This window comes from Ictidomys tridecemlineatus, chromosome 14, assembly GCF_052094955.1.
Source record: "Ictidomys tridecemlineatus isolate mIctTri1 chromosome 14, mIctTri1.hap1, whole genome shotgun sequence".
NCBI classification, from domain to species: Eukaryota; Metazoa; Chordata; class Mammalia; order Rodentia; family Sciuridae; genus Ictidomys; species Ictidomys tridecemlineatus.
This window is the reverse complement of record NC_135490.1, coordinates 9,800,724-9,826,359: the sequence shown is the minus strand read 5'-3', so window position 1 is coordinate 9,826,359 and position 25,636 is coordinate 9,800,724. Positions and strand designations below refer to the sequence as shown.

Sequence of the window (25,636 nt, the reverse complement as noted above, 5' to 3'; positions counted from 1 at the left end):
AGTTACCCCCACCCCAATTAATCTATTAATTGAAATTTCTGACTAAAATCTAAAGAGTTTGCAATAATATCTGACAATTCAGTAATTTTAAAAAACTTTTTAGTATTGAATTTTCAAATATATTAAAAAGAATAGTTTAATATATCACCTTGTTCAAATAATGCTGAAGGGGTTGAACGTGTGGCTCAGCGGTAGAGAGAGCGCACCTGCCTAGCATGCAGAAGACTCTGGGTTCCATCCTCAGTACCAAAAAATATAAAAATGTAAAAATAATAATTACCAACACGGAGTCAAATTTGGGACAGGCCTATTTTTAAATTCATCTGAAGAATAAATAGCCAGGAAAGCTTTTCAAAAGACAAGAGAAACTTTCTCTAGCAGTTACCTAGTAACTTTAGACGGTAGAATTAGATCCTCCTTTTGGGAGCATTTAGAACCTTAGAAAGTTAATTTCAAATCAGTGGAAGAAAGGATGCCTTAAAAATTAATGAAATCTTTGGGTCAATTGACTAAAAAATAGGAAAAATTGACGTTAAATATTTTACAACATATGAAAAGTAAATTTCAGGTGAATTAGGGTCTCAACATAAAATTGAGCCTGTAAGAGCATTAGATAAAATTTATGGGAGAATAGATTCATAATCCTGGGTGAGTTTTTTCCCAAATCCTATATACGTGACAGATTGTCACACTACAACTTTATAGGTCTGCACTGTGAAACAAAGTTACAAGAAGTAACAGACTGGGAGAAATACATGGCCACACATAAATCAGATCAAGGAAATCGTACAAAGACAGAGATCTGATGTAGGAGTGTTTAGGAACACAGTTGGGATTCACCCACGCACAGGCTACATGGCTTCCCAAGTCATGTCCCAGAAATAGGTTAGGTGGTTGATCAGATTTGAGTAATTATTTTCTTCTGGGCTTTTCTGAATTTCCCTTTCATTTAGCAAGTTTCAGGAAACCTTAGATTCCACGGTTTTTGTCTCACCAGGTATATTTTAGGTTTAGGGCAGGGAGCAACTGGGAATTTTTGCTTTGTATCACGATACCCCTTACAGAAGTGAGCTCTTAACAGATATTTAAAAACTAAATGCACAAGGATTGGCTAAAACGTGGAGATCCAGTCCGTGTGGGAGATTTGGGCGCTAGCACCTTAGCACCTCGCACTTCCTCGTTCCACAGTTCTCCGTATCCTCTAGCCCAGTGCCATCTGCATAATTCATTGCATCCGGTCAGCCCAAATTACACGCAAGAATTCGTTCTAGGCTCGCGCGTCAGCGTGACTTCGCGTCCGCACGTCCCGGACCAGCACGGGAACGCCCCCGCTCCGCCCCACCCCGCCCCGCCGCTTGTTGTGTTGTCATCACGTGCCCGGGGCGGGCCTTGACGTCAGAGGAGGGGCGGGACTGCGCAGGCGCAGAAAAGGGGGCGGGGGACTCGGCTTGTTGTGTTGCCGCCCGAGAACCGGAGACGCTCTTAGCTGTGGCCGCAGCTCTTCCAGCCGCCCGACAATGTCGTCTCATTTGGTTGAGCCACCGCCGCCCCTGCACAACAACAACAACAACTGCGAGGAAGGGGAACAGGCGTTGCCTCCGCCAGCCGGCCTCAACAGTGAGTGCAGGGCCGACGGACTCGGTGGAGGGATGGGGGAGGAGGAGCTGCTCCGGCCGCTGCTGCCAGCGCCGCGCGGGGGGCGGGAGGAGAAGGCCTCCCATTGGTCCAGGTTGAGGATGTTCGGGTGACTGACAGCTTCCGTCTCCTGTCAGGAGGAGGCGCTCGGGTCTTCCTCTCGGCCTGTGGGTCTCCCTGCCGTGGTCTTGGGCTGGGGCTGCTGGAGGCCACAGTCGCGGGGCGAGCTGACAGGGGTCTCCTAGACCCCGAGCGCCGGCCCTGAAGTGGAGCTTGCGGGGCGGGGAGGGGGCGGGCCGTGGGGGCGGAGCGGGCCGCTGGGGGACGTGGGCCGAGCTGGGGACGTGCAGCGGGGACGCGGGGGGATGGACGCGGCTGGCGGGCGGAGCGCGGGCGGCCGGGACGTGCAGCCGAGCAGGTGTGCGGGGCCAGTCGGCCCTCCCGCGCGGCGGGGCTCGGGCCCGGGACCCGAGCCCGCGGGCGGCGTCCCTTTGTTGCCACACGCGGGTCAGGAAAACCATTTGGTAATTCAGCGGTTACTGGAGTCACGTGTGGCGCTGAGGAGGCTCTGCTCCTGCTTTTTCTTTTTTCCTGTTTGAGCTTTCCCCCAAGTTGCCGAAGTGATTTTACTCCGGTTTCAAACGGTGGGTTGTGTACTCAGCGACCTGTTTTAAGAACATCCTTGTGACCACCCAAGGTGGCACCCATCACGGAGTCTGGACAGTGGATTTTCAGAAACGGAATTTTCGTGGGCAGGATGGAGTGTCCACCGACGACAGTTGTTTTCCCCAACATTCGGGCGCTCAGACGTCCTGTCCTAACAGTGTTCCTGGCTGTCGTGAGAGCGCCTACTCTTGGAAGGTCTTGCCCACCCTCTCTGTAATTCCTCTCTTATGAAAGAGGTAGCATGGGGCCAGGCGGAATTGTTCAGAAAGCACTTGGGTGCTTAAAGGTCATGCAGGCAGTCGTTTTCATAAGAGGAAGGTGCTTCAACATGGCCTAACCATTTTAGGGAAGAGAGTTCCTGTTCTCACAGGGTGGCGGCAGAATTGGGATATTTTAAGATGCTTTCATTATTTATTTCTGCTGCACCCTCCTTTGATGAAATTATTCCCTAAATGTTGACTTGTCAAAAAAAAGCTTAAGTATCTGTGTTTTAGAATAAGATATTCATACTGTTTGACACAGTAAATAAGAGTCGATTTGTGTATCTTTAAATGTTACTTGTATTACGTATTAATGTGGGACTTTATATCCATTTTTAGCATACTTTTCTTAGGTGTATTTTAGAATGAGAAGAGACTTAAGAGAATAAATGTCCCCTGTTATTTACTAGTAAAGATACAAAGGTCTTTCCCAAGTCCAGAGGTGGGAGCCCTGTTCCCACTTGGATCCAATCTGGTGCTCTTTCCAGGACACATCTCTTAAATAGGCCTGAGTGTGTATTTTATTCTTTCAGCCTATCATTCTGCCTCATGTACAGAGTAGCCAACCTGTTTTATTTCTTTTAGTATTTTCTTTCTTTCTTTTTTTTAAAGAGAGAGGCAGAGAGAGAGAGAGCGAGGATCGAACCCGGGCCGCACGCATGCCAGGCGAGCTCGCTACCACTTGAGCCACATCCCCAGCCCAGTATTTTATTTAATTTTGCTCAGTGTTTTCTTGTGAGTTAGGAATTTGGTCAGTACATGTTCATGATTTCACAGAAAGCAAAGGGCTTTTAACTTTCCTTTGACCATTTAACCAAAAAGGGGTGGTGGTAGTGAACTGTATATATGTTTGTTTTGGTGTCTGGCAGACCTGTGAGGTGCTTGATATCTTTGGCCAATCAGTTCCTGCTATGTTTTTGTTAGTTCTTACAGAAGTGGAAGGACACAGCCTGCATGTGATATCTACCAGATGTTGCTTTGGGAAATTTGCTAGGTAAAAATGTTTTATTTGGGATAGGCTGAACTTTCAAAAGTTTCTAAACAGCTTTTTGATAATGCCTTAATTAATTACTGTCTTGTCTTGCCTCTTTGTTTGCTTTTTAAGCTCATTATACAACACTGGACTGAACAAAACTAGAAACCTTATTGATTCCTTAAAGGGATTTTTAGTCACTGGGCAAAACAACTTGTTCAGGCGTCTAATAATATCTGAATTGCTGATAAGTTCTAGTACTTTGCTGGGTAAAGTTGCACAACTGAAAAACAGAAGATGAAACTCCATAGATTATCTCTGGTTTGGGATTTTATCTTTAGTTCAGGGGTCAAAGCAGAGTTTGAATAGCAAATTATTGAAATATTTGAAATAGTGAAACCTTTCTCTGATTTTTTTTCTTTTTTTTTTTCTTTTTTTTTTGGCCACTCTAGGGGGACTGTTTGCTTTTATTTCAAGTTAGAGGGCAAATATCCAGACTATTTCTAAAGTTGAAAGGTCATTTTCAGTTGTTTGTTCTATTCTTAAGAAAGCTACCAAATTCCTTAAGAATATTTGAATAAGACTTTTATATCATAAGATTCAACATGACCTATAAGGAAAATTAACATAGGAGTGTAATTCTTACTGCTTGAAGGGGAGGAACAGCCTTTTTTTTCTTTTTAAATCTCTTCAACTGCAATGTTCTTGCTCCCCAGGTATGGCAGGAGGGCTCTTAAGACTGTGACACATGACATACCACTGCCTTGTAATAGTGTTTTGAATAAATAAGTCACTGGTATGTAAGCACCTATTTGTGCAAAAAAGTCAACATATTTCTTAGAAGAATGCCAGTGACTGTTGAAGGCCTGGTCTGGATTCTAGCATCAGATTCCTGAAACAAAGTCTTTGAGGAAAGAAGATAAATATGAAGTATGTTGTCCCTGTTGAAGATACCAGTTATACGCAGCCTCGAAAAGTTGGGGGGAAATGAGGAGAAATACTCTTCCTTCTTTACCTCCCCAACCCTCAAGAGGATTCAACTGGTGATTATGAAATCATAGGAATGAATGTCATCACAGTTATTGGATCAGCCTTCATGATCTCTCTGAGCAGTTCCCAAGGACTTAAACTAGAAAATGTCATTGTGTCTATGTACAAACTGGCATAAAGGAACAGCTTGTAAATAGTTTTTTAAAATAACAGAGAAAACATCTAGTTCTTAATTTAGAGCTTGCGTATTAGGAAGATAATTCACTCTGAATTTGTTTTCTACTTGTATTACTTGGACAGCACAATGCTCACATCTTGCCCTGCTTCCTTTCCAAGTGAAAGGGGACTTTGTGAAGGACTGGTAAAGTTAGAACATTAGGAAATTCCTAGGCTGGAAATGGAAATTACCCTCCAAAATGTCTATTGAAGCCCCAGTTACAATAATAAATATTAAAAAGAATTATTTGCGTAATGGTTAATGGTTACCCATTGCCATTGGATAGTGGTTAAAATATGGTGCATTTTTATAATAGGTGAGGTGCAATGCATTGGTCAGAACAGTGAATGTCCACAAGTATTGATATTGGAAGACATCTCCAAAGTTTTAGGTGAAAAACGTTACTTACAGAAATGTCCATATAGTACAATTCTATTTTTTTATAAATACAAAGACAAGCCAGGCAAGGTGGCACACGTCTGTAATCCCAGCTACTTGTGAGACTGAGGCAGGAGGATAAGTTTGAGGCCAGCCCTTGCAACTTATTGAGACCTTGTCTCAAAAAATATAAAGGACTAGGAATGTAGCTCCATGGTAGGGCACCCCTGGATTCACTCCCCAGGGCCAAAACAAAAAGTCTTTCAACAACTGTATTTCAAAAAACTTCGGAAGTTTCCCTTTAAAACCACTTTGCATGTTTTCCTTTGGGAGTAGGAACAGGAGGTTTTGAGGAGAAGCATTAATTCTTTCATTTTATACTGATGTTTATATTTTCCAAGAACACATTTTTTTTTACAATCAGAAATTATTTAAAAAGAAACAATATAATTATTGTAGCGACATGTACATAGTACTTACAGGGATCCTTATCTTTCTATTCACTTTATTCAATAATTCTAACTACTCTGTGAGGCAGATACTACTATTATCCCTATTTTACTGAGGAAACTGAGACACAAAGAGGTTAAGAAACTTGTCCAGGGGGTGAAAGCACTAAGTGATAAGTGGGGATCTGGCTTGGTCTGTTTTTAACCACTGTACTAACATTTGCCACATAAAAACAGTCTACCTTAAGCAGAAGTGCTGTGAGTGCTCTCCAGAGTATTAAGGCCACCATGCATTCTTTCCCTAAACTTTTCTAGCTGGGTCTCTCCAAGGTCCCTAAAACAAATGCTAGATTAATAATGGCTTATGTATTTTTAGTGCAGAAAATATGATTCACATATTGGTTTGGAAGTTCTTCGGAAAGTAGGGACCAGAAAACTTGGCGCTATTGCTGCCTTTTTCCCCTTTGATCAGATGTACATCAAGTACAGATTAATTGTGTTTTAGGGAAGACCGACTTCCATACAGACCCATCTGGAACTACTGGGTCCTTAGTTCTGTTTCTGCAGGAGGTAGCTCTGGGCTTTTGTTTATTTTACACATTGGGCTTCTGTACAAGATGAACTGTTTTTATTGGTTTCAAAAGAAGCTTGAAAATTCTAGAAGCAATGGGAATAGGAAAAAGTTTGTTTAGCATATACCAGTTTTCTCCATCTCTAGTATATATCTGTCTCTCTATCTCTCTTTATCTCTTTCTCTCCCCCTCCTTCCCAAAAATATTTTGCAGAGCTCTAAATTTTAAGGGATTCCAAATATTCAGTTATCTCTCAGCTTTGCAACTTGTGTTTGTTACTCTTGTTTGGTGGCACTGTCTTGGGTGATGAATCTGGGACTGTGATTGCTTCTGGGGCTGCCTTTGATGGAAAGGACAGGCTGACTTTATTTAGCAAACACTGTTCTGAGAACATACTTTATAGATTCAAACTCTTTTTCCCTAGCATGTGCATGAGCTTCTGTTTAGGTACCTTATATTACCATGGTAGTCCTCCAGGCAGCCCATGGAGGTGGGTCCTAGGCAGTGTTACCTCTGGGAGGAAGCTGAAGGCAGAAAGGAAGGTTGTACACAGAGGGTGGGAGGTAGGGTCAGACTTCCAGCCAGTCAGGTATGCCTGAGCTCTCCTTTCTCTTGTAAGGAGGACAGTGAACTCACCCTCCATCAGATATAGTCATGGCCTTATTTAGAGTGTATTTTAGGTTTTGACTTGTTTTAGTGATTATTCTGATTGATGGAACTCTGCATTTAGCCCTGAGAGTCTTCAGCACTTCTGTGGAGAATTCAGAGGAAAGGCCCTACCAACCTGCTGGGTTATATTTTCTAAAAGTTTATTGTAAGGAAGGGAAGTTATGAAAACACTCTTCTCTTTTTGTTGTAACGTTGGTTTATTTGGTACTGTTATCGATTCTTATTAAAATTCAAGCACTAATAGTTCTGCAAACTCATTGGGCTAGTAAAAACTTTTCAGGACCTATGCAGATTACAAGTGCCCCTCCTCCCCTTTTCGTAAGGCTCCACCCTCTTTGACTATTTACCCCCCACAAATCCACCGTCTCTCTCTAGCCCTGTGTAGTGGCTTCTGCTTCCAAACCAGCAGGGCTTAATGAAAACCCTAGAAAGTAGGAACTTGTGGGAGAGAAAAGAGAGAGCCACATTCACCAAGTAAGTTTGGTACATAAAAAAGAAGACAGAATAAAAGAGGAAAGGAAGAAACAAATATAGGGACTAGAGCTAAAACTTTTTTTCTCCCAGAATTTTTTGTCATTTTCACCTGATTTTGTTAAGAACCAGCTGCATTATTTTTATGCTCTAAATTTGTACATAAATTAAAATTTTTTCTTTTCTTTTTAAAAAATATTTATTTTTTAGTTGTAGTTGGACACAGTACCTTTATTTGTTTTTATATGGTGCTGAAGATTGAACCCAGGGCCTCGAACTTGCTAGGCGAGCGTGCTACCACTGAGCCACAACGCCAGCCCCCAAATTTTTCCTTGAATATAGATTTCTTCTGTAGCAGCTTCATTATTGTTTGTGGTAGTTAGTTGTTAAACCTATTTTGGTGAACTGTATGACCTTTTCTAAGTCATATATTTATTATTAATCTGTGATGCAGATACTAAATAACTGAGGCAGGCTAAGAAGAGTGTGTGTGTGTGTGTGTGTGTGTGTGAGAAAGAGAGAGAGAGAGAGAGAGAGAAACTAAAATATTAAAGGCAAGTAGCCTGACTAGTAATGAAGTAGCTATTTATTTTTTGAAAAGCAGCTTCTTTTTTTCAGGAAATTGTTGATTGTGTGTAGACCAAACTGTAAGCAGGGAGAAAATTATTTTTAGAAAACTTGTTTTCTAAAAAGTTAGTTTTAGGGCTGGGGATGTGGCTCAAGCGGTAGCGCGCTCGCCTGGCATGCGTGCGGCCCGGGTTCGATCCTCAGCAGCACCACATACCAACAAAGATGTTGTGTCCGCCAAGAACTAAGAAAAAATAAATAAATGTTAAAATTCTCTCTCTCTCTCTGTCCCCCTCTGTCTCTCACTCTCTCTTTAAAAAAAAAAAAAAAAAAAAAGTTTTAGATTTTCAGCTTCTTCTAAATTAGTCATTTGCAATTAACCAATTGCATTTGCTGCTTCAGGAACAGAACAATATAGATTTTGACTTTATTGCACTTTGTTTACTTTCTTCAGAATACTTTTGCATTCACTTTAAAGCAAGTCAGAATTCTTATCTGAATTTGCCATATTAGCATCCGTGCACATGACAGATTTCAGTCTTGCTGTGGTTAACTTATCTGACTTGTCCAACAGGTTCCTGGGTGGAGCTACCCATGAATAGCAGCAATGGCAATGATAATGGCAATGGGAAGAATGGGGGGCTGGAACATGTACCTTCTTCCTCTTCCATCCACAATGGAGACATGGAAAAGATTCTTTTGGATGCACAGCATGAATCAGGACAGAGCAGTTCAAGAGGCAGTTCTCACTGTGACAGGTAAGTGAGATCCATATTTTGATGTAATTCAGGAGACAGGTGGGTTACAGGGCTAATTCCCATGAGAAAAAATTTATTTGCTTAAATGTTCAATTAACAAAATATACCTCCATATGTATTTAAGTCAAAGAGCTAATTGACAGTCATTTGAGGGCCCTCTGGTTTTCTCCAGATTCAGTAATTTTTATTATTTAGATTTTTTTTTCATTTTATTAATTTTTTTGGTACTGGAGATTGACTCAGGGGCACTTGGCCGCTGAGCCACATCCCCAACCCTATTTTGTATTTTATTTAGAGACAGGCTCTCACTGAGTATCTTAGCGCCTTGCTTTTGCTGAGACTGGCTTTGAACTCGCAATTCTCCTGCCTCAGCCTCCTGAGCAACTGGGATTACAGGTGTGCGCCACCCCACCCGGCACCACAATTATTTTATTTCTACATGTTTATCAGTTTAAAATTCAATAGCATAAATGTTAATTTGTAAAATAAATCTAACTTCCTCCCAGTTTCCTTTGCCCTTGTGTCCTTTCCCCAAGTTGCATTGTACTTGACTTGCCTCTGTAGAAGTCTGTCTCCCCATAGGAGAGTCACATGGCTCTTCCTTGCACCCTTGTCAGTAATGATGCTGGCATGCAGCAGACACTCATAAATGTTTGACTCACAGGATCTGCAAGTCGGTTCAGGTTCTGGCAATATTTGCACAGTGGAAGCACTAACCTCTGTCTGTAAAGAAAGTTCATTTTGAAGACCTTCTGTTCCTCAGGAGAAGTTTTACTTCAGATTTCATTTTTCTGTGTTTTATGTGGGGAAGCGAATTCCACTGATTAAGGATTGCTTGTGGTGACAGAGTAAGCATTGAGAGAGGTGTATGAGTGGAATGAAATCAAGTTATTAATTTGACACCTCTCTAAGCTTTTCCTTTCCTTTTCTTTCCAGAGGGACTAAGTATTAAATGATATGTAAAGATTCTTTTTTTTTTTTTAACTAGGCATTAAACCAGAAGCACTTTACCTCTTAGCCACATCCCCACCCCTTTTTTATTTTTTATTTTTAGATAGGATTTCACTAAGTTGCCAAGGCTGGCCTCAAACTTGGGAATCCTCCTGCCTCAGCCTCTCAAATATTTAAAACCTCTTGGTGCAGTGGCAGCACACTGTTAGCATTCTGGAGTACTTGATAATTTTCTGGTTAATTAATAGTTAACTAATACTAAGCATGTCCAAAATGCAGATGCACAGGAGGAGGAATAAGGGAACATTTAAAAATATAAACAGTGACTTTCTTTAGAGGACAGAATTATGGATGTTTTTCCTAACATTTTTGTATCTTATAGAAATTGTGTATATAGCACCTATTAGTGTTTATCAGAAAAACATGTCAAAAAAGAGAGAAATGAATTAAATCTGCTAGACCTTCCTGCACATCTTATGATCCACTTATGTTAGCAAGGCAACAGCGGGCAGGCTTATTGACTGTGCAGCACACTGAGCACCCACTTTGTCCCTGCATCGTCTCTGACTTGTCCCCGACTTGTCCCCATGATTCTTAGAGCCAGGGATGTCTCTTGTCATAAGCAGAACAAGAGCACATTCTGAGCAGTTTGTCACTGATTCCAGTAGCAATAGCATTAGTCTGTCTTTCAGAATGAAGATTTATGTTATGGAATTTGTTGAAGGATTTCTAAAGTTTTCTGTTTAAACTTTAGATTTGTGAAGGTTTCTGCTTAATATGGCCTATTTTACTATATCTTCAAGTACATGAACCTTGAATAGTGATACCACTGTCTCCATTAATCTGTTGTTCACATGGTTCAGGGAAAAATCACCTGCTTATTTGTCTGGTAATCTTCTTTTGTTCACAGTTATACATTTGACAGGATATGAATACATTTTCCCAAGGATGTATTTAAAGTTTAGGTTTCTAAATATGTGAAAAGAGGTATGGCATATGCTTTTGAACACTTTCTTATTACTTAGCTTGCATACTCCAGGCTCTGGGTTACTGTAAGCTGACAAAGGAGGCCTAGTACTTTAGCTCAGTAATATCTTACTCACTTGGCTGTTTAAAAACATTTCAAAATTAATGTCATTTGAATTGACATGCAACTCTGTTTGAAGTTGTTGGGAAATGTTTCTTATAGGTGAAAGAGTTAGGATTGTAGAATATTAGTCCCAGAGCTGATTTGTGTTTATAAATTATTCTGAAGATATATTTTTGTCCCTAACAGTGGTTGTTAGAAGATAACCCCTGTATATATTGCTTTTTCTCCACCCAATTATAGAGACTTTTAAGCTTAACTGCTTACTAAATTCATCAGAGCTCTTTTAAAAATACCAGTGCAAAAACCCATCCTTAGAGCTGCTGATTCAGTTGTAAGGGGTGAGGCAGAGATTTGGGATATTTTACAACCTCCCAGCTTCTCCATAGGAGCTATGGTTGAAGCCTTATTGTATTCCAAATTGTTAGGAGTAGCAAACAGTTGACCAGGGGAGAGCTAGTATTTCTGGGAGCGAGATTGGTGCTTGTGGCAGTAGTGCAGAGGTAGAGTGGTGCTGCAGTAGGATTCCTGCCTTGTCACTCTGCCTGTCTTGATTTGGTCCCAGCTATATGTAAAGATGGCCCCGAACTTGATGCCAACATTTTTATAAGAACAATTACAGTAAACTGAGAACAAGAATACCTCATTCTGTTTGTTTCCTGTGCTATTGCTGACATTTCTTATTTAAGAGAAAAGTTTTTAAAGTTTATGTGATATGTTTGTTTGACATAGAACCATCTTTTTCCTTTTCCTATCATTTAAGAATTTCCTATGTTGACTGTACTGGTCTTAAGATACCTAGGCCTAATAAGTCATTTCTGGTGGTCTTATTTTTGTTTTTAGAAAAAGGAAAAAGAAGGTTTATGGCTTTGCCAGCAAAAGAGAAACCCAGGGGACTCCTTTCCCAAAGTCTTTGATTCTCTCAGTAGGGACAGGGGGGCTTTATTTTTATTTATTTATTTATTTATTTATTTTTGTGATTGCGTAATTATTATTATTTTTATTTGTTTTACTTAGTTACACTCAACAGTACAATGATCTTGACATACATTTTAATCAAATGGGTTATAATTTCTCATTTTTCTGAGTGTACAGGTTGCAGAATTACATTGGTCATGCAGTCATGTATATACCCACAGTAATAATAATGTCTGTTTTATTCTGCTGTTCTTCCATTCCCCGATTCCCCTCCTCTCCCCTCCCATCACTTCTCTCTACCCAATCTAATGTGACCCACTTCTTTTTATTTTTTTCCCTCACATCATCATACCTGTATTCTGTATGATGAAGGGGAGTCTTGGTCTCCTTCCCTCATCATGCAATTCCCTTTCTCTCTCCCTTTCCCTCCCACCTCTCTTCCCTATCTAGAGGTAATCTTCTCATGCTCTTCCTCCCTACCCCATTTTGAGTCACTCCCCTTATATCAGAGAAGACATTCGGCATTTGTTTTTTGGGATTGGCTAACTTCACTTAGCATAATATGCCCTAATGCCATCCATTTTGAAGGGGGTTTTAAAGGAACTTCAAGGGTTACATTCCAGGTGTGCTCCGGTAGGAAGCCCCCTGATGGCATGATAGGATTCACTTGTTAATTTGGGAGATATTCACTTCCCAGATCCTCAGCAGGCCTCTCCTATGTGTAGTTTGTGTGTTCCAAGGCAGTTAACTAGGGAAAGAAAAGATAACACTGTCTCCCCAATCTTGTTAGGGAGGGGGAGAGGGGAGAAGAGAGGAAAAATCTTTTTTTTTTAAATAAGCCTTAGCACAATGAGTGCTACATTCAGAAGGTGAAGGTAACACTGTTTCATTTCCCCACTGTCAATTTCTACCTTCCATTTCTATGGAAAAGTGGGAGATGACATCTCCAAGTTATTTCCTGCTGAGAGAGGGCGAAGTTGGAGGGAAGTGACCTAGAGTTCTTGTTTTCTGTCAGGAGGGGCATGGACAGTTATGGGTATTCAGCATCATAGCAGTCCAGAGGAACATGGTGGGAGTTGGCAGGTGACTGGACAAGGTATATATAGGGCAAGGTTTATGCTGGGACAACAATAAACAAGACAGCAAAGCATTACTTTTTTGATAAACACTTAACATGAAAACAATTAGTATTTCAACCAGTCTCTAGAATGCAGGACAGCCTGTGTCTCTAGAGTCCTTTGTGATAGTTAAATATTAGGCACTCTTGAGTACCCTTCCTTTACAGTCTCCAGCTTTACTTTTGTTAGGGCTGACACAAGTATAAATTATATTAAATTATATTAAAAAAAAATTTTTCCCCCTTTTAAATGTCCATGTAGGACTGTGCTCAGGCTGTACTCTCCTGCCAGGTATTTAAGACCAAGCTGGTCAAAACTGACCTTGTTCCTATATAGTCTTAGGAGTCAGCTGATGTTCCTCAGAGATCACTCCTGGGGACATGTGTGAAGCCTCCTGGCTCCTTCTTTCCTCTATCAGTGGTGCCATGTGCCAGGATGGGTCAGGTCAGGGTCTTGATGACCACATAGTGGCTTCTCTTGGAAGCTTTCTCACTAACATCTCCAGTGACCTTATACACATGCCCTTGGTGACTTTAGTAGTTAATGTCTGTTCCTTTGAGCAAGGTAACACAGTCTATTTTTCACCTCTATTTTATTTGAGTGTTTGTTTATTTGTTTGTTTCTTTGGTGCTAGGGTTCAAATCCAGGGCCTTGCCCATGCTAGGAAGTGCTCTACCACTGAGATACACCTTCAGACCTGTTTTATTTTTCATGGGATGGGAACACAATGTGTCTATTGAAAATTCCGGTGGCTCATTGTAGTTAAACAGTATCATTGATAAAACTAAGAAATGGACTTAGCACATTATATTCATCGATTGTAACAAGTATACTTTGTGATCATGTGTTTTGCCTGAGAATTCATGAGTAGATTTTGTAGTTCTGGGAATATATTTTGTACTAGCATAAAGGTTTGTGTTCAGATATAAGTTTATATCGTTCACTCTGAAATATCTCAGAGCACGTATTTTTGAAATAAATAGAATAATGTTTCTTAAACCTTTCAGTTTCTGTTACATTCTGAAGAATTATTAGAGATGCCAAAGAGCTTTTGCATGTAGATTGTATATTTGGATATTTACTGTTTTAGAAATTTACAAATGGGGCTGGTGGTGAAGCTCAGTGGTAGAGCACAATTGAGAGCCTAAATCCAATCCTCTCACCACCTCCCCCTGAAAAAGAAATTAGGACAAAATTTAGAATATGTAGTTATTCATTGAAAAATAATAAACTTATTACATATGAACATAAGTAACTTTTTGAGTAAAAAATAGCTTTATCATAACAAAAATTAGTAAGAAATTGTGACAGTTGTCTTATATTTCACAAATTTAATATCTGGCTTATTAGAGAATAGGTGGATTCTCACCTGATTTTATATCCAATCTGCTGTAATATTACACATCAGGTAGAATTTTCCGCTATAATTTTATGAGATAATGACAATGGAAATAGCAAATAAATCCTAATAATATTGTGAAAGAAAACTTTACCTTGAAGACCCTATGAAGTAGTCCTTCAGAACTACTCTTCATACTTAGAGAACTGCTGGAGCAAATTATTTAATGATGAAAAAACTTTGAAAGAACCCCAAGCTAGGATTCTGACTTTGAAGATCATTTTGCTTTTATTGGAGGAAAAAAAAAAGAATAAAACAAGAGAATGTGACATTATTTGCTTTATTAAATTGCAGATTTAGCATTGTAAAGGAATTCATCACCACTGGTGAAGTCTGGAACAATTTGTAAGAGCCTTTGATTTTATTTAGTCATTTTCTATCACATGAAATTTGCTTGTTTAGGATTATGATATACTTTTGGATTAACTGCTTGTGTATAGTCATCTTGCTGTAATTTGATTTTCTAATTTCATGTAAAGACTAATTCATTTGATAAGAAGAGGGGTAAAGCTAATAGCTCAGTTCTTTCTCTCCTAGCCCTTCACCTCAAGAAGATGGGCAGATCATGTTTGATGTGGAGATGCATACCAGCAGGGACCATAGTTCTCAGGTGTGTGTGTTTATTATTCTCATTTATAGTAAAGTAAGCAGTTAGGAGTGATGAAAGTTCTCTTAAGTCTTTTGCTGAAGTATATTGAGAAAGAAGACTATTCAGAAATCTTAACAATAGTTTGAAGCTGTTCTAAGTTACTCAATTTCCAATTTTGGAGTTATTTAGGATAATATTTGTTCTTGTTGCACTTCTTTAGATCTAAGAATTTGGGGCCCTTTCACCCTAAAAGTGTTGGAAAATTTTTGTCTATGATGTAACATTCCTAATATTCCAGGCTACTTTTTGACTTTATAAATAGAAAAACTGAGATGTCTTATTTAAGATTGCAATAAATTCAAATGAAGGCTGTGTTAGAATCGAGTGTGAAAACTTTACCTGTATCTGAAATCAAAGCAGCGACTTCCAAGGTGAATTTGCAGCAAGAGAGAAACATTCTTCTAAATTTTGGCAAGACTCCTTGAATTAAAGAAGATAAATAATTCACTAGAAATTGATATGGTTGGAAGTATAGTATTAAAAGAAAAAAGGAAAAAATTAAATCTTACAGAGGTTTGCATCAAAAAACATAAAATATGGTGAGTGTATAATTGTTGCTAATGACTTAGAACATTCATGGCTTACCCTTAATCTTACGTAGGTGTCAGATCAACTTTTTATCTTTTTTTTTTTTTGGTACTGGGGATTGAACCCAGAGGCACTTTAGCACTGAGACACATCCTTAGCTCATTTTGTTTTTTTATTTTGAGATAGGATCTCACTGAGTTGCTGAGGCCGGTCTTGAACTTTTGGTTCTCCTGCCTCAGTCTCTCAAGTTGCTGGGATTATAGGTGTATTCCACTACACCTGACTTGAGTGCAGATTCTTGAGGGCAAAAACCATCTTCTTTTTATCCTGTGTTTAGGCGCTTGAAAAATATTGAATGAATGTTTACATGAGTTATTTTTTTTTTTAAAGAGAGACAGAGAGAGAGAGAGAGAGAGAGAGAGAGAATTTCAATATTTATTCTTTAGTTTTCGTCGGACACAACATCTTTGTATGTGGTGCTGAGGATCGAACCCGGGCTGCACGCATGCCAGGCGAGCGTGCTACCACTTGAGCCACACCCCCAGCCCAACATGAGTTATTTTTTTAAAAACCCTTGTTTTGCAGTGTTCTCACTATACATGATCCTTGGCCCCTTTGCAATAGAAATAGTTTTCCTGTTACTTGATTTGCCCAGTAATCCATTTCAAAAAGCTGCACAGTTTCTCCATATTTGGGCTGTGCTCTATTTTTACCATTCTCTGAAACCTAGAAAATGTACAGATTGACTACCATATGTTTTATGATGGGCCATATTCTGTAGAGAAGTTTATAGCAAATGGCAAAGCTTTTGTGTAATGAGGTGATCTGATGAGAATTGTTGATTCTCTGGCTAATGTATGTCAGTTTGGCCCCATACAGTAAACTGTAACTAATTTTTACAAAAGTACTTGTCCCCATTGCAGGAAGTATGGCAAAGATCCGAGAGAGAGAGAGAGAGAGAGAGAGAGAGAGAGAGAGAGATAGATGAAATTAAATATGTGTCATAGCCTTCCCTGAAGAAGTAGTCTTCAATCAGTATCAGCTTCTATATACAGACTGAAGATCTAGATTGGCGTTTTCCAAAATGTGTCTGAGGAATATTTGCTCAATGGGAAGCTCCATAAAACAGTTCTGAAGTCAAATTAGTGGAAAATAGTACAGCCTGACTCCTCAGCAGTAGTCACCAAAGGTAGTAGCTGTGAAAATTCCTGCATTAAAGAAATCCAGTTTCACTAAACCAAATGTTTCTCTAGCTTATTTGACCTTAGACCTTCCCCTCCTCATACATACTTCCCCCCTTACTATCTCAATAATCCCATGGAATACTTTGATCAGTACTTTCCTGGGTTATGGAATGGCAGCTATACCCTTAAGCTCTCCTGATCATTGAGTTGACATGGAATTCTAGAGCTGAATACATCCACTTTAGAATTTCAGAGGAATTTGTGAAGTTCAAGAGTTCACTGTGTCAGATTCTAGTAGGATTACCAGTGGATCCCTAATCAGAAACAAGTACCTAAAAGAGCATTGACTCTCCTCAGGCAAAGGAAAAGCCACATTGACAGATCAGCCCATTGAAACAAGGGTAAGTTTTGGCAGAAGCAGTCCCTAACTCTTGTAAGAAAAACATTGCTGAGTAAGACTGTATTAACAGGTAGATATGAATAGGGATCATTTATTTAAACTTTGAAAAAGCCTTTTGCATTGTTTTTCTTTTTAAATTGAAGAAACAATTTAAAATTACTTACTTTGGGATTTGGAAAAATTACTTTTTTTCATGAATGAGAAGAAAGTTTAGGGTTAAGAAACACTTAAAAACAGTAAACAAAGGACTGTTAGTATGCTTCATCACATGGGATATTTTCATGTGTGTCTCTCTATAAAGGATGGATGACATTTTCAAGCCTGTCTAGGAGGAGCAAGGAGAGGAGGCACTAACATTTACCAGGAGTGTGCTAGGAGCTAAATTTATTTTTAAAAATACTTCTCACTTTTAATGTTCTCAGTCCAGTGAAAGAGGTGATATCATCCCCTTGGACAAATGGGGAAAATGAAGCTTTGCCCCAATTAAGTTACTTATTTAAGACAACAAAGCAATTTATGTTAGAGCTATAATTGAAAATGGGTCTTTCTGGGTCTGGGGTTGTGGCTCAGTGGTAGATCGCTCACGTAGCACGTGCAAGGCCCTGGGTTCGATCCTCAGTACCACATAAAAATATATAAATAAATATATTGAGTACAACTACAACTAAAACATAATTTTTTTTTTTTTTTAAAATTTAAGGAAAGAAAACGGGTCTTTCTAAGCTGTGCATGATCCCTGTTCTTTCTACTGAAATTAGCCACTGAATGGAATTGGTCGCAGGGGAGCTCATAGGGCTTGTGAATGAACTAACAGGTCTGATGAGTTATGAGTATGGGGACTGCTAAGGTAATACATTTAGGGAAAAGATAGTTAAAACTACTTTTCCGATAGTAGTACTCAAGTCTCCATTTTCAACCATTTTGTATCAGGAAATGGACCACAGGTGATCTCAAGACATTTTTGCATTGTATTTCAGGACCAAAGAGTGTTGGGTATCATTGGAAGATGATTCAAACTAGAAATAACCTTCTCTGTCTTGTAAAACTGGTCTGTTCATGGATCACAGTATATAGTTTAATATTCACTTTAGAGACCTAAGAGAACAGGATTGGCCAGAGAAGGAAAATCTAACTGTGAAGATAAGGGGCTCCCACACAACAGTCTGAAATGCCCGACTCTTCTTTGAATAGATGTAAGTGCAGAGAGAAGATCATTGATTCATTTAAAAGCATGAATCTCATATAATTAGATCAAGTGCACTTTTACCATTTTTTGGCCATTCCAAGAAGTGGAAGACAATTTAAAACCTGAAAATTAAATTTAAGATAAATGAAAGGAAGCTCAGAGCAGTGCCAAATGAGGGGAGCTTACCATTCTTTATGTAAACATTAGAATAAGAAATTTCTTTAGCTTTTTAAAATGCTATTCCAGAGAAAACTTTGCTTTACTCAGCTGAGAGAAAAATCCCTTCATGTTAGGGGGGAAAAAAAGCATAAGCTCTTACTGCATGTTCCCTCTGTTGGAAAGTGCAAAATACTGACGTATTCAGAATTCAGAGCTAAATCTGTGAGCAGTTTTAGATAGGAGGCCACAGGAGGCAACTTCAGAAGCTATCTGCAGTATGTTGAGGAGTCAGATGTTGTGTGCACACAAACTAGTCTGTATGCAAATTGTAACAATTTATTGTTTTTGGTTTAGGATGATTTCAGTGCCACTCCAAAGAGCCAACTCATGATTCTGAGTAATCTCCAATACCCAATGGAAAAGCTCAATTCTAAATGCTGCATTGTGTGTCATTCATTGGGATTTGCCAAGTTCAGCAGAACTAGATAAGAGTGATACTGACGAGTAGCAAGAATCCACAGGGATTTGCTCTGGTTTTGTTGGGGAAAAGGATTGTATAGAGATCCAGTCTCAAGCTCTCTTCCTTGGACAGCCATAAACTAGACCTGTCAGAGCTGAAGGCTGTGAACATGCCAGGCTTTGCCTTGCAACTGTCTCCTGAACAGAATGAAAGCTGTGGCGAGAGAGACAGTCCTACGCAAACAAAATGAGAACACTTTGTAGCTTTGAGATCTTTTGGTTTGGGGTCATATGTTGCATTCCTTAAAATTGAAGAAATAATACTGAGGAATTTCTTAGTCCTGTGGGTTCTGTTAAAGGGAAGCTTTTGGAAACTTTAATTGTTCTTGGCTCATATCTTGGCCTGAAACTTCAGGTTGTCATTAGCAATAAAAATTTCTTTTTCATTTATTTGATAGAGTAAGTGTTAAATTCTTGACTTAGTTTAAAACAGATTATTCCAAAAAACTTGTTGCTAACATGGTGTCAAAACCTTGGGAAATATTTGGATAGTGATTTATCTAAAAATTGTTATCTACTTCCAGAGAGTAAAACCTGTTGCTTAAGAGCAGGTGTGTTAAAGTTTGCCTGGATTGCATGCTTGCCCTGTCACTTCCTAACCGTGGAAGTTTAGGCAGGGTACAAAATGCTGTGTCTCAGTTTCCCCATCTAGAAAGTAGGTTTTAACAGTCTTATTTTATAGGGTTTGATACAAGTGAAAATTGATGAATATAAAGCCTCTAGAACGGTGGTCGTCTAAATGCTAAGACCATTATTTATTTCCTTATCACATTTCCCACTTGATTTGCTTTTCAGCACTTGTATTTTTGTTATATCTTTTTTGGTATGTTTGTGTTTATTTAGTTTTTTCTCTGAAAATCTAAATGCATATAAAAATAAGGTAAATAATGTAATGGATGTTCATCTGCACTGGATTGAATAATTATCTAGATTTTCCAAACTTTAATATCATTGTATCCTCAAATAGTTTTGAAGTTCATAGTTTATACTTCACTGTACCAACAGTCAAGCTCACTGAGTTCATTTTAGGATACTCTTAGGTCATTTTGCCAGCTTTTTAGAAAAATAGCCTTTTTCTATTATGAAAATGGGGCAGAACCTTCTGAGTATAGTTCTTAATTTTCTGTCCACAGATTTGTTTTTGTATTAGAAGGAATTGTACCTTTTTTTTTTTTTTAAATTCTTTGTTGAAAGTTGAATTCTTCTTTATAGTCAGAAGAAGAAGTGGTAGAAGGAGAGAAGGAAGTTGAGGCTTTGAAGAAAAGTGCAGACTGGGTATCCGACTGGTCCAGTAGACCTGAAAATGTTCCACCCAAGTAAGTTCTTTGCGTCTCCCTATGGGTTCTGCAGGGGACCTGGAGACCCCTGAGGTATGTCCAGCAAATGCATCTCTGACTCCATCTCTGGATTCCTCTCTCAGGGAGTTCCACTTCAGACACCCCAAGCGCTCTGTGTCTCTAAGCATGAGGAAAAGTGGAGCCATGAAGAAAGGTGGTATTTTTTCTGCAGAATTTCTGAAGGTGTTCATTCCATCTCTCTTCCTTTCTCATGTTTTGGCTTTGGGGCTAGGGTAAGTACCATTGAACTCTTATTAAAAATTTTTCCATTCATTTCATCCTCATACTTTTTGTGGAGATGTAAGAAATGCATGGGAAAACAGTTTGTATTGCTTTGCTTTTTTTTCTTTTTTTAATTTTTAAAATATTGTAGTTGTAGATGGACACAATACCTTTATTTTGTTTATTTTTATGTCGTGCTGAGGATCAGACCCAGTGCCTCACATGTGCCAGGCAAGTGCTCTACCACTGAGTCACAGCCCCAGCCCCATATTGGTTTGCTTTTAATGTTTTAGTTCTAATAAAGTAAATTTTAGTTTAAATAAAGTAAACTTAACAATGATTAAACTGGGCACAGTGGCATATACCTGTAATCCCAGCAGCTCGGGAGGCTGAGGCAGGAAGATCTTAGTTTCAAGGCCTTGACAGCTTAGCAAAACCCTGTCTCAAAATAAAAAGATAAAAATGATTGGGGATGTGGCTTAATGGTAAAGTGCCCCTTGGTTTGATCCCCAGTACCAAAAAAAAAAAATGGATAAGTTAAATTTGATACATGATTTGATTGGTCTACCTATAGGCCAGTTGGGGTTGTTTTTGTTTTTTAGTTGTAGATGACCTTTATTTTTTAATTTTTATGTGGTGTTTAAGATTGAATGTGTGTTTCACATGTGTTAAGACAAGTGCTCTACCTCTGAGCCACAACCCCAACCCAAGGCAGTTTTAATAATAGGTTTTTCCCTTCATTTGGAAATAAGATATTCATTTAAAATTTTAATATTTTTTTTATTTTTTAGTTTTCATTGGACACAACATCTTTATTTTATTTTTATTTGGTACTGAGGATTGAACCCAGTGCCCTGAGCATGCCAGGCCAGCACGCTACCACTTGAGCCACATCCCCAGCCCAAGATATTCACCTTAATCCACTAAGTGAAATTTTAATTTTAGATTTTGTTTTTGTTTTGCTATTGAGAATTGAACCCATGGGCAGTTTACCACTGAGCTATGTCTCCAGCCATTCTTTTGGGGGGGGGGGTGGCGCATACCAGGGATTAACTCAGGGGCAGTCAACTCTGAGCCATATCCCTAGCTCTGTTTCATATTTTAATTAAGAGAAAGGGTCTCACTGAGTTGCTTAGCACCTTGCTTTTGCTGGGGCTGGCTTCTGGGTCATTAGGATTATAGGCATGTGCCACCACACCTGGCTTGTTTTGTTTTGTTTTTATTTTTTAAAGACGTGTTATGCTTTTAAGCATGCCCAGTGGGTCATTTTTCATGTATAATCCTCAAAAGATGGATAATCCCTTACCTTCCCCATAAGGAGCTCAGCATCACAGAGGCAGATCCCAGTAACATCCCATACCCTTTGTTTCTCCTGATGCTTGGTCTGCCTGAGTGAGGTAGTAAGGGTGATCAAAAGCATCAGAAAGAGAGGTGCTTAAGGAGGAAGGGGGGGTATGGACCCTGAGGCAGGGGTTAGATTTTAGTAAGTTATAAGGGCTCAGTAGTTCATTTGCCCTAAAGAGGTGGTTTTTTGACCTTGCAGTATTTCTTGCTTTTGTAAATCTTCAGACTCTTCTTGCCTCAAGTGTAGCTGTTGACATAGATGAATGTTAAGAAAAGGGCTTAAAAACATTAAGTTGCTTTTATTGCACTGGGGGTAGAGGTAGTTGTTTATTTGCCTTAATTTCCCTTTGCTTGTGTTATTAAGAGGTCAAGTACTTGCTTGGAATGGAAAAGTCACATTGGGATCCTAATCCTTTTTTTTTTTTTTTTTTTTTTTTTTTTTTTTTTTTTTTTTTTTTTTATTGGTTGTTCACAACATTACAAGGGATCCTAATCCTTTATAGAGTTGTAGTAAGTAAGAGCCTTTTTTTTTTTTTTTGGTATTTTTATTTATTTCTAATCAGTAAGAGCCATCTTAAAGGCACTGCTGGCTCTAATTTTTTTGCCTAAACCTAGCACCCAAGTAATTTCACACATTTTTTTTTTTTTAATACCTGAAGTAGCAATAGAACTTTTTGTCCACAGAAAGAAACATCTCAAAGGAGAAGAAGACCTCTTCTCTTTGGCTGTTCAGTCCTGAGTTAATGAGTAACCAGAATCAGATAAAACCAGATCTGCAGGGCTGGTGACTGGTTTGCCTGCCTGTCATCCCACGTACCAAGGAGACTAAGGCAAGGGGATCCCAAGTTCCAGGCCAGCCTCAGTTACTTAGTGAGATTCAGTCTCAAAATAAAAAATTAAAAGGACTGGGATATAGCTGAGGAATAGAGTGTTCCTGGGATCTATCCCCAGCACACCCCCAAAATTCAAATAAATAAAATTTAAAAAAAAGTCAGTGGACTGAGGATGTGGCTCAGTGGGAGAGCACTAATATGGCACATGTGAGGCCCTGAGTTCCATCCCCAGCACCACAGAAATATATAATAAATAAAGTGGTAGCTCCAGGGAGTCAGAATTGAGAGCTGTGTGTGTATACTGTTGGAGCCTTTTGCAAGAACTAGAAAGCTTATAGTTCTTCAGTAGGAATCATCCTGTGGACAAGCTGGTATAGAGATGTAGAAACAAGTAAGACATGATCGCTCTGCTTCCTTTCAGCATCTATATTGGAAAACGACTGAGCACACCTTCTGCCAGCACCTACTGAGGGAAGGAAAAGCCCCTGGAGATGCCTGTGGCCTGTGAAGTGGTGTATTGTCACAGTAGTTTATTTGAACTTGAGACCATTGTAAGCATGACCAACCTTCCCCCCTATTTTTACATATCCAGTCCAGTAACTCTCAATTCCAGTATTTTATTCAAACTCGGTTGAGTCATTTTACTAACTTTATTCCCTTTTTGGCCTGTAAGACACTTTAGAATTTCCTAACAGAATTTAGAAATTTGCAAGGGCTTTTTTTCCGCAAATGCCACCAGCAGATTATAATTTTGTCAACAATGCTGTTGTCTCCTGTTAGTACCACCAGAATTAGACCTGCATCACTCATGGTAGGAATTTTACTCTGGCAGTGTAACTACCGTCTATCTTGAAATGAGATCAGGTTAGCAAATGATATAAAATGCTTTGTTGTTTAGTTTTTGTTTTGTTTTCCAAGACAGTCAAGCTCTTCCCAAAGCTTGAATTTAGTTATTAAAAAGAAAGCAAAAACAAAACAAAACAAATTAAAAAAAAACAATGACAATAAAAAGCAAGACACAAGAAAAAATATCCTGGGCAATAAAAAATTATTTTAAACCAGCTTTGGAGCCACTTTTTTTCTAAGCCTCCTAATAACGTCTTTTAGTTTTTAGGAGGCGGGTTGTGTAAATGATAGGTAGGAAATATAGTAAGAACTAAGATACATCAGAAGATTTTATTAGTAGTATGCTGTAATGCTGTCTTTTCTATGATGTGGAATCTTTATTTCTGATAAGGAAGTCTCAGGCCTAGTCATGCAAATTGCTTTTGAGTTTTTTGTGTATTTGGTATTTCCGTGTAGTAGCTGCATGTGAATTTTTCATGACTTTACTTTTTTTTTTTTCCTTCATTTTTTTTCCTCTAAGAAGAGACTTGAGTGAGTCCATTTTTGGTGTTAACATAGGCTTCTTGTTTTAGGAAGCTTCACTTATACTCTGAAGCCTTTAAACTCTGAAGAAAATTGCTTCAGAATTATTCCAAGCACTTGTGCAACTTTGAAAAGCAGACTTGGGTTGTGGGAACAGTTGGCAAAGTTCTGGAAAGATGCCATTCGTTTCCTTCTGGTCCCTCCCTTGCTGGTGTTTACTGTGCGTCTTCCCAAGGTGGCCCCTGGGATTCCATGGGCGTTGGTGATTTTCTCATGTGATAGTCTTTTCAATTATGTTAAACTCTTGACGTTTCAGTACACTCAGCAGGTCCCTTCAACAACGTGCTTTTTCGTTTGTTTCTAAAATGTGAAGCTTTTAGGACCAAATTGTTAGAAAGCATCAGGATTGTCAGTTATTTCAAGTAGATTTTATTGGATTTCAGAACATACAGCATGACTCTGAAGGATACTACTGTATGTTTTATATATAAAAACTATTACTGTTTATGATGTAGACATTGCTGTTGAATATTTAGAGAACCAATTGTTAAAATTGTTAAAATTTAAAGCTAGCAATCTATAAAATGCATCAGGTTGACTTGAATAAAAACACTATGACAACCAGGTTTGCCAGTTTGCAGAAACTAACTCTTCTTTCTTGAATCAAGGTTGGTAAAAATGATATATTACAGTGGGAAGTAACACAGGTTCAATAAAAAATTATTTTCTGCTTTTTTTTGAGAACATAACTGGCTATCTTTAAGAAAAGTGATATATCCAAAATAGTTTCCTGAATTATTTTCTTTTTTCTTTCTATCATTTGATATCTAAATAATTTTGGACATCTTTTTTTTATTATAACTTGTTTCTGTCTTACTGGTAGCATTTGATTTGCCTTCTAACCTATTTATTTCAAGTCTTTTTCAGTTTCTTTGGGAAGAAAGTATATCTGATGGTCCACTGTTGTTGTTTGTTTGTTTGTTTGTTTTTGAAGAGCCTGAATAAAATTGGAAAGGCTGATAAAAAGAACTAAACTGCTATAACAATACAATTTGTATTATAATTGGTGGCATGGGAGAGAAGAAGAAAATTGTACTTTAAGAGCAACTTTTTATAGGCAATACATTGCCCTCTTTCTAAATTCAGTAGCAGTTTATCAGTAGTGCCATTGGATTTTGGGTATATTTGTGATTTTTTTTTCCAGCATTGAAAATAAGTTCAGTGTTGCTCTTTTTGAAGTTATGGAAAATGATTTCAGACATGAATACTTTATCACAGTAGAACTCACCACAGGAGGAGCTCATGCAGTATTTATCTATAGTCCTTAACATGTGGGATGAATGTTTATGTTCCTCCTAGACTTTTGTTGAATGAAAACACACTGTCTGATTGGGAAGGAGAATTCAACGATTAACAGTTGAAATTCTGAGATTAATGTTTAAAAAGCTTTACACCTGTTTACAAATTGGGGCTGAAAAGGCAGGTTTCATTTTCTTATGTTTGATGAAAACTGGCTTAAAATATTTGTAAATAACATCAAGAGCAAAACTGCACAACCTTGCACATTGAAAAGTGTAGCAAGTTACCTTGATTGCAGTAAAATTATTTACTAGACTAAAAAAATCAAGAAAAGAAAAGAAAATTGAAGACTTAGCCAGCTAGATGAATTTATAAAAAAAACAGATATTGAAATTATTGGACTTAACTGAGCCAAAGTGAATATGCATTCTTCATCTATTTAGTTAGCATTTTGTATCATTAAATACAGTTTACAATACATGTATAACTTGTAGCTATAAACATTTTGTGCCATTAAAGCTCTCACAAAA

General features: G+C 38.5%; 1 protein-coding gene and 1 long non-coding RNA gene across 4 annotated transcripts in view; one reads left to right on the top strand and one right to left on the bottom strand.

Annotated features, from left to right (window-relative positions):
• Positions 1–1,432, bottom strand: part of LOC144370277 (uncharacterized) — a 16,647-nt gene extending 15,215 nt beyond the window's left edge. The window contains exon 1 of the long non-coding RNA XR_013430201.1: positions 149–1,432. This is a non-coding gene — a long non-coding RNA (uncharacterized LOC144370277). The remainder of the gene's footprint in view (positions 1–148) is intronic.
• Bnip3l (BCL2 interacting protein 3 like) lies at positions 1,412–25,636 on the top strand. 3 transcript variants are annotated; one of them, XM_005339886.5, is made up of 6 exons: positions 1,412–1,617; positions 8,422–8,605; positions 14,616–14,688; positions 19,916–20,019; positions 20,124–20,273; positions 22,861–25,636. In XM_005339886.5, exons 1-6 carry the CDS (start codon positions 1,518–1,520, stop codon positions 22,907–22,909), a joined length of 660 nt encoding a protein of 219 aa, XP_005339943.1. In that variant the 5' UTR covers positions 1,412–1,517; the 3' UTR covers positions 22,910–25,636. The 3 variants fall into 3 exon arrangements, with proteins under 3 accessions (XP_005339943.1, XP_013220451.1, XP_077886991.1); XM_013364997.4 differs by lacking the exon at positions 1,412–1,617 and adding an exon at positions 2,092–2,279; XM_078030865.1 differs by lacking the exon at positions 1,412–1,617 and adding an exon at positions 3,319–3,555.

Coding starts and splice junctions, on each gene's coding strand:
- Bnip3l (XM_005339886.5), top strand. CDS start 1,518: ATGTCGTCTCATTTGGTTGAGCCACCGCCGCCCCTGCACAACAACAAC. Junction 8,606..14,615: donor GGCAGTTCTCACTGTGACAG/GTAAGTGAGATC, acceptor TTTCTCTCCTAG/CCCTTCACCTCAAGAAGATG. Junction 14,689..19,915: donor GCAGGGACCATAGTTCTCAG/GTGTGTGTGTTT, acceptor TCTTCTTTATAG/TCAGAAGAAGAAGTGGTAGA.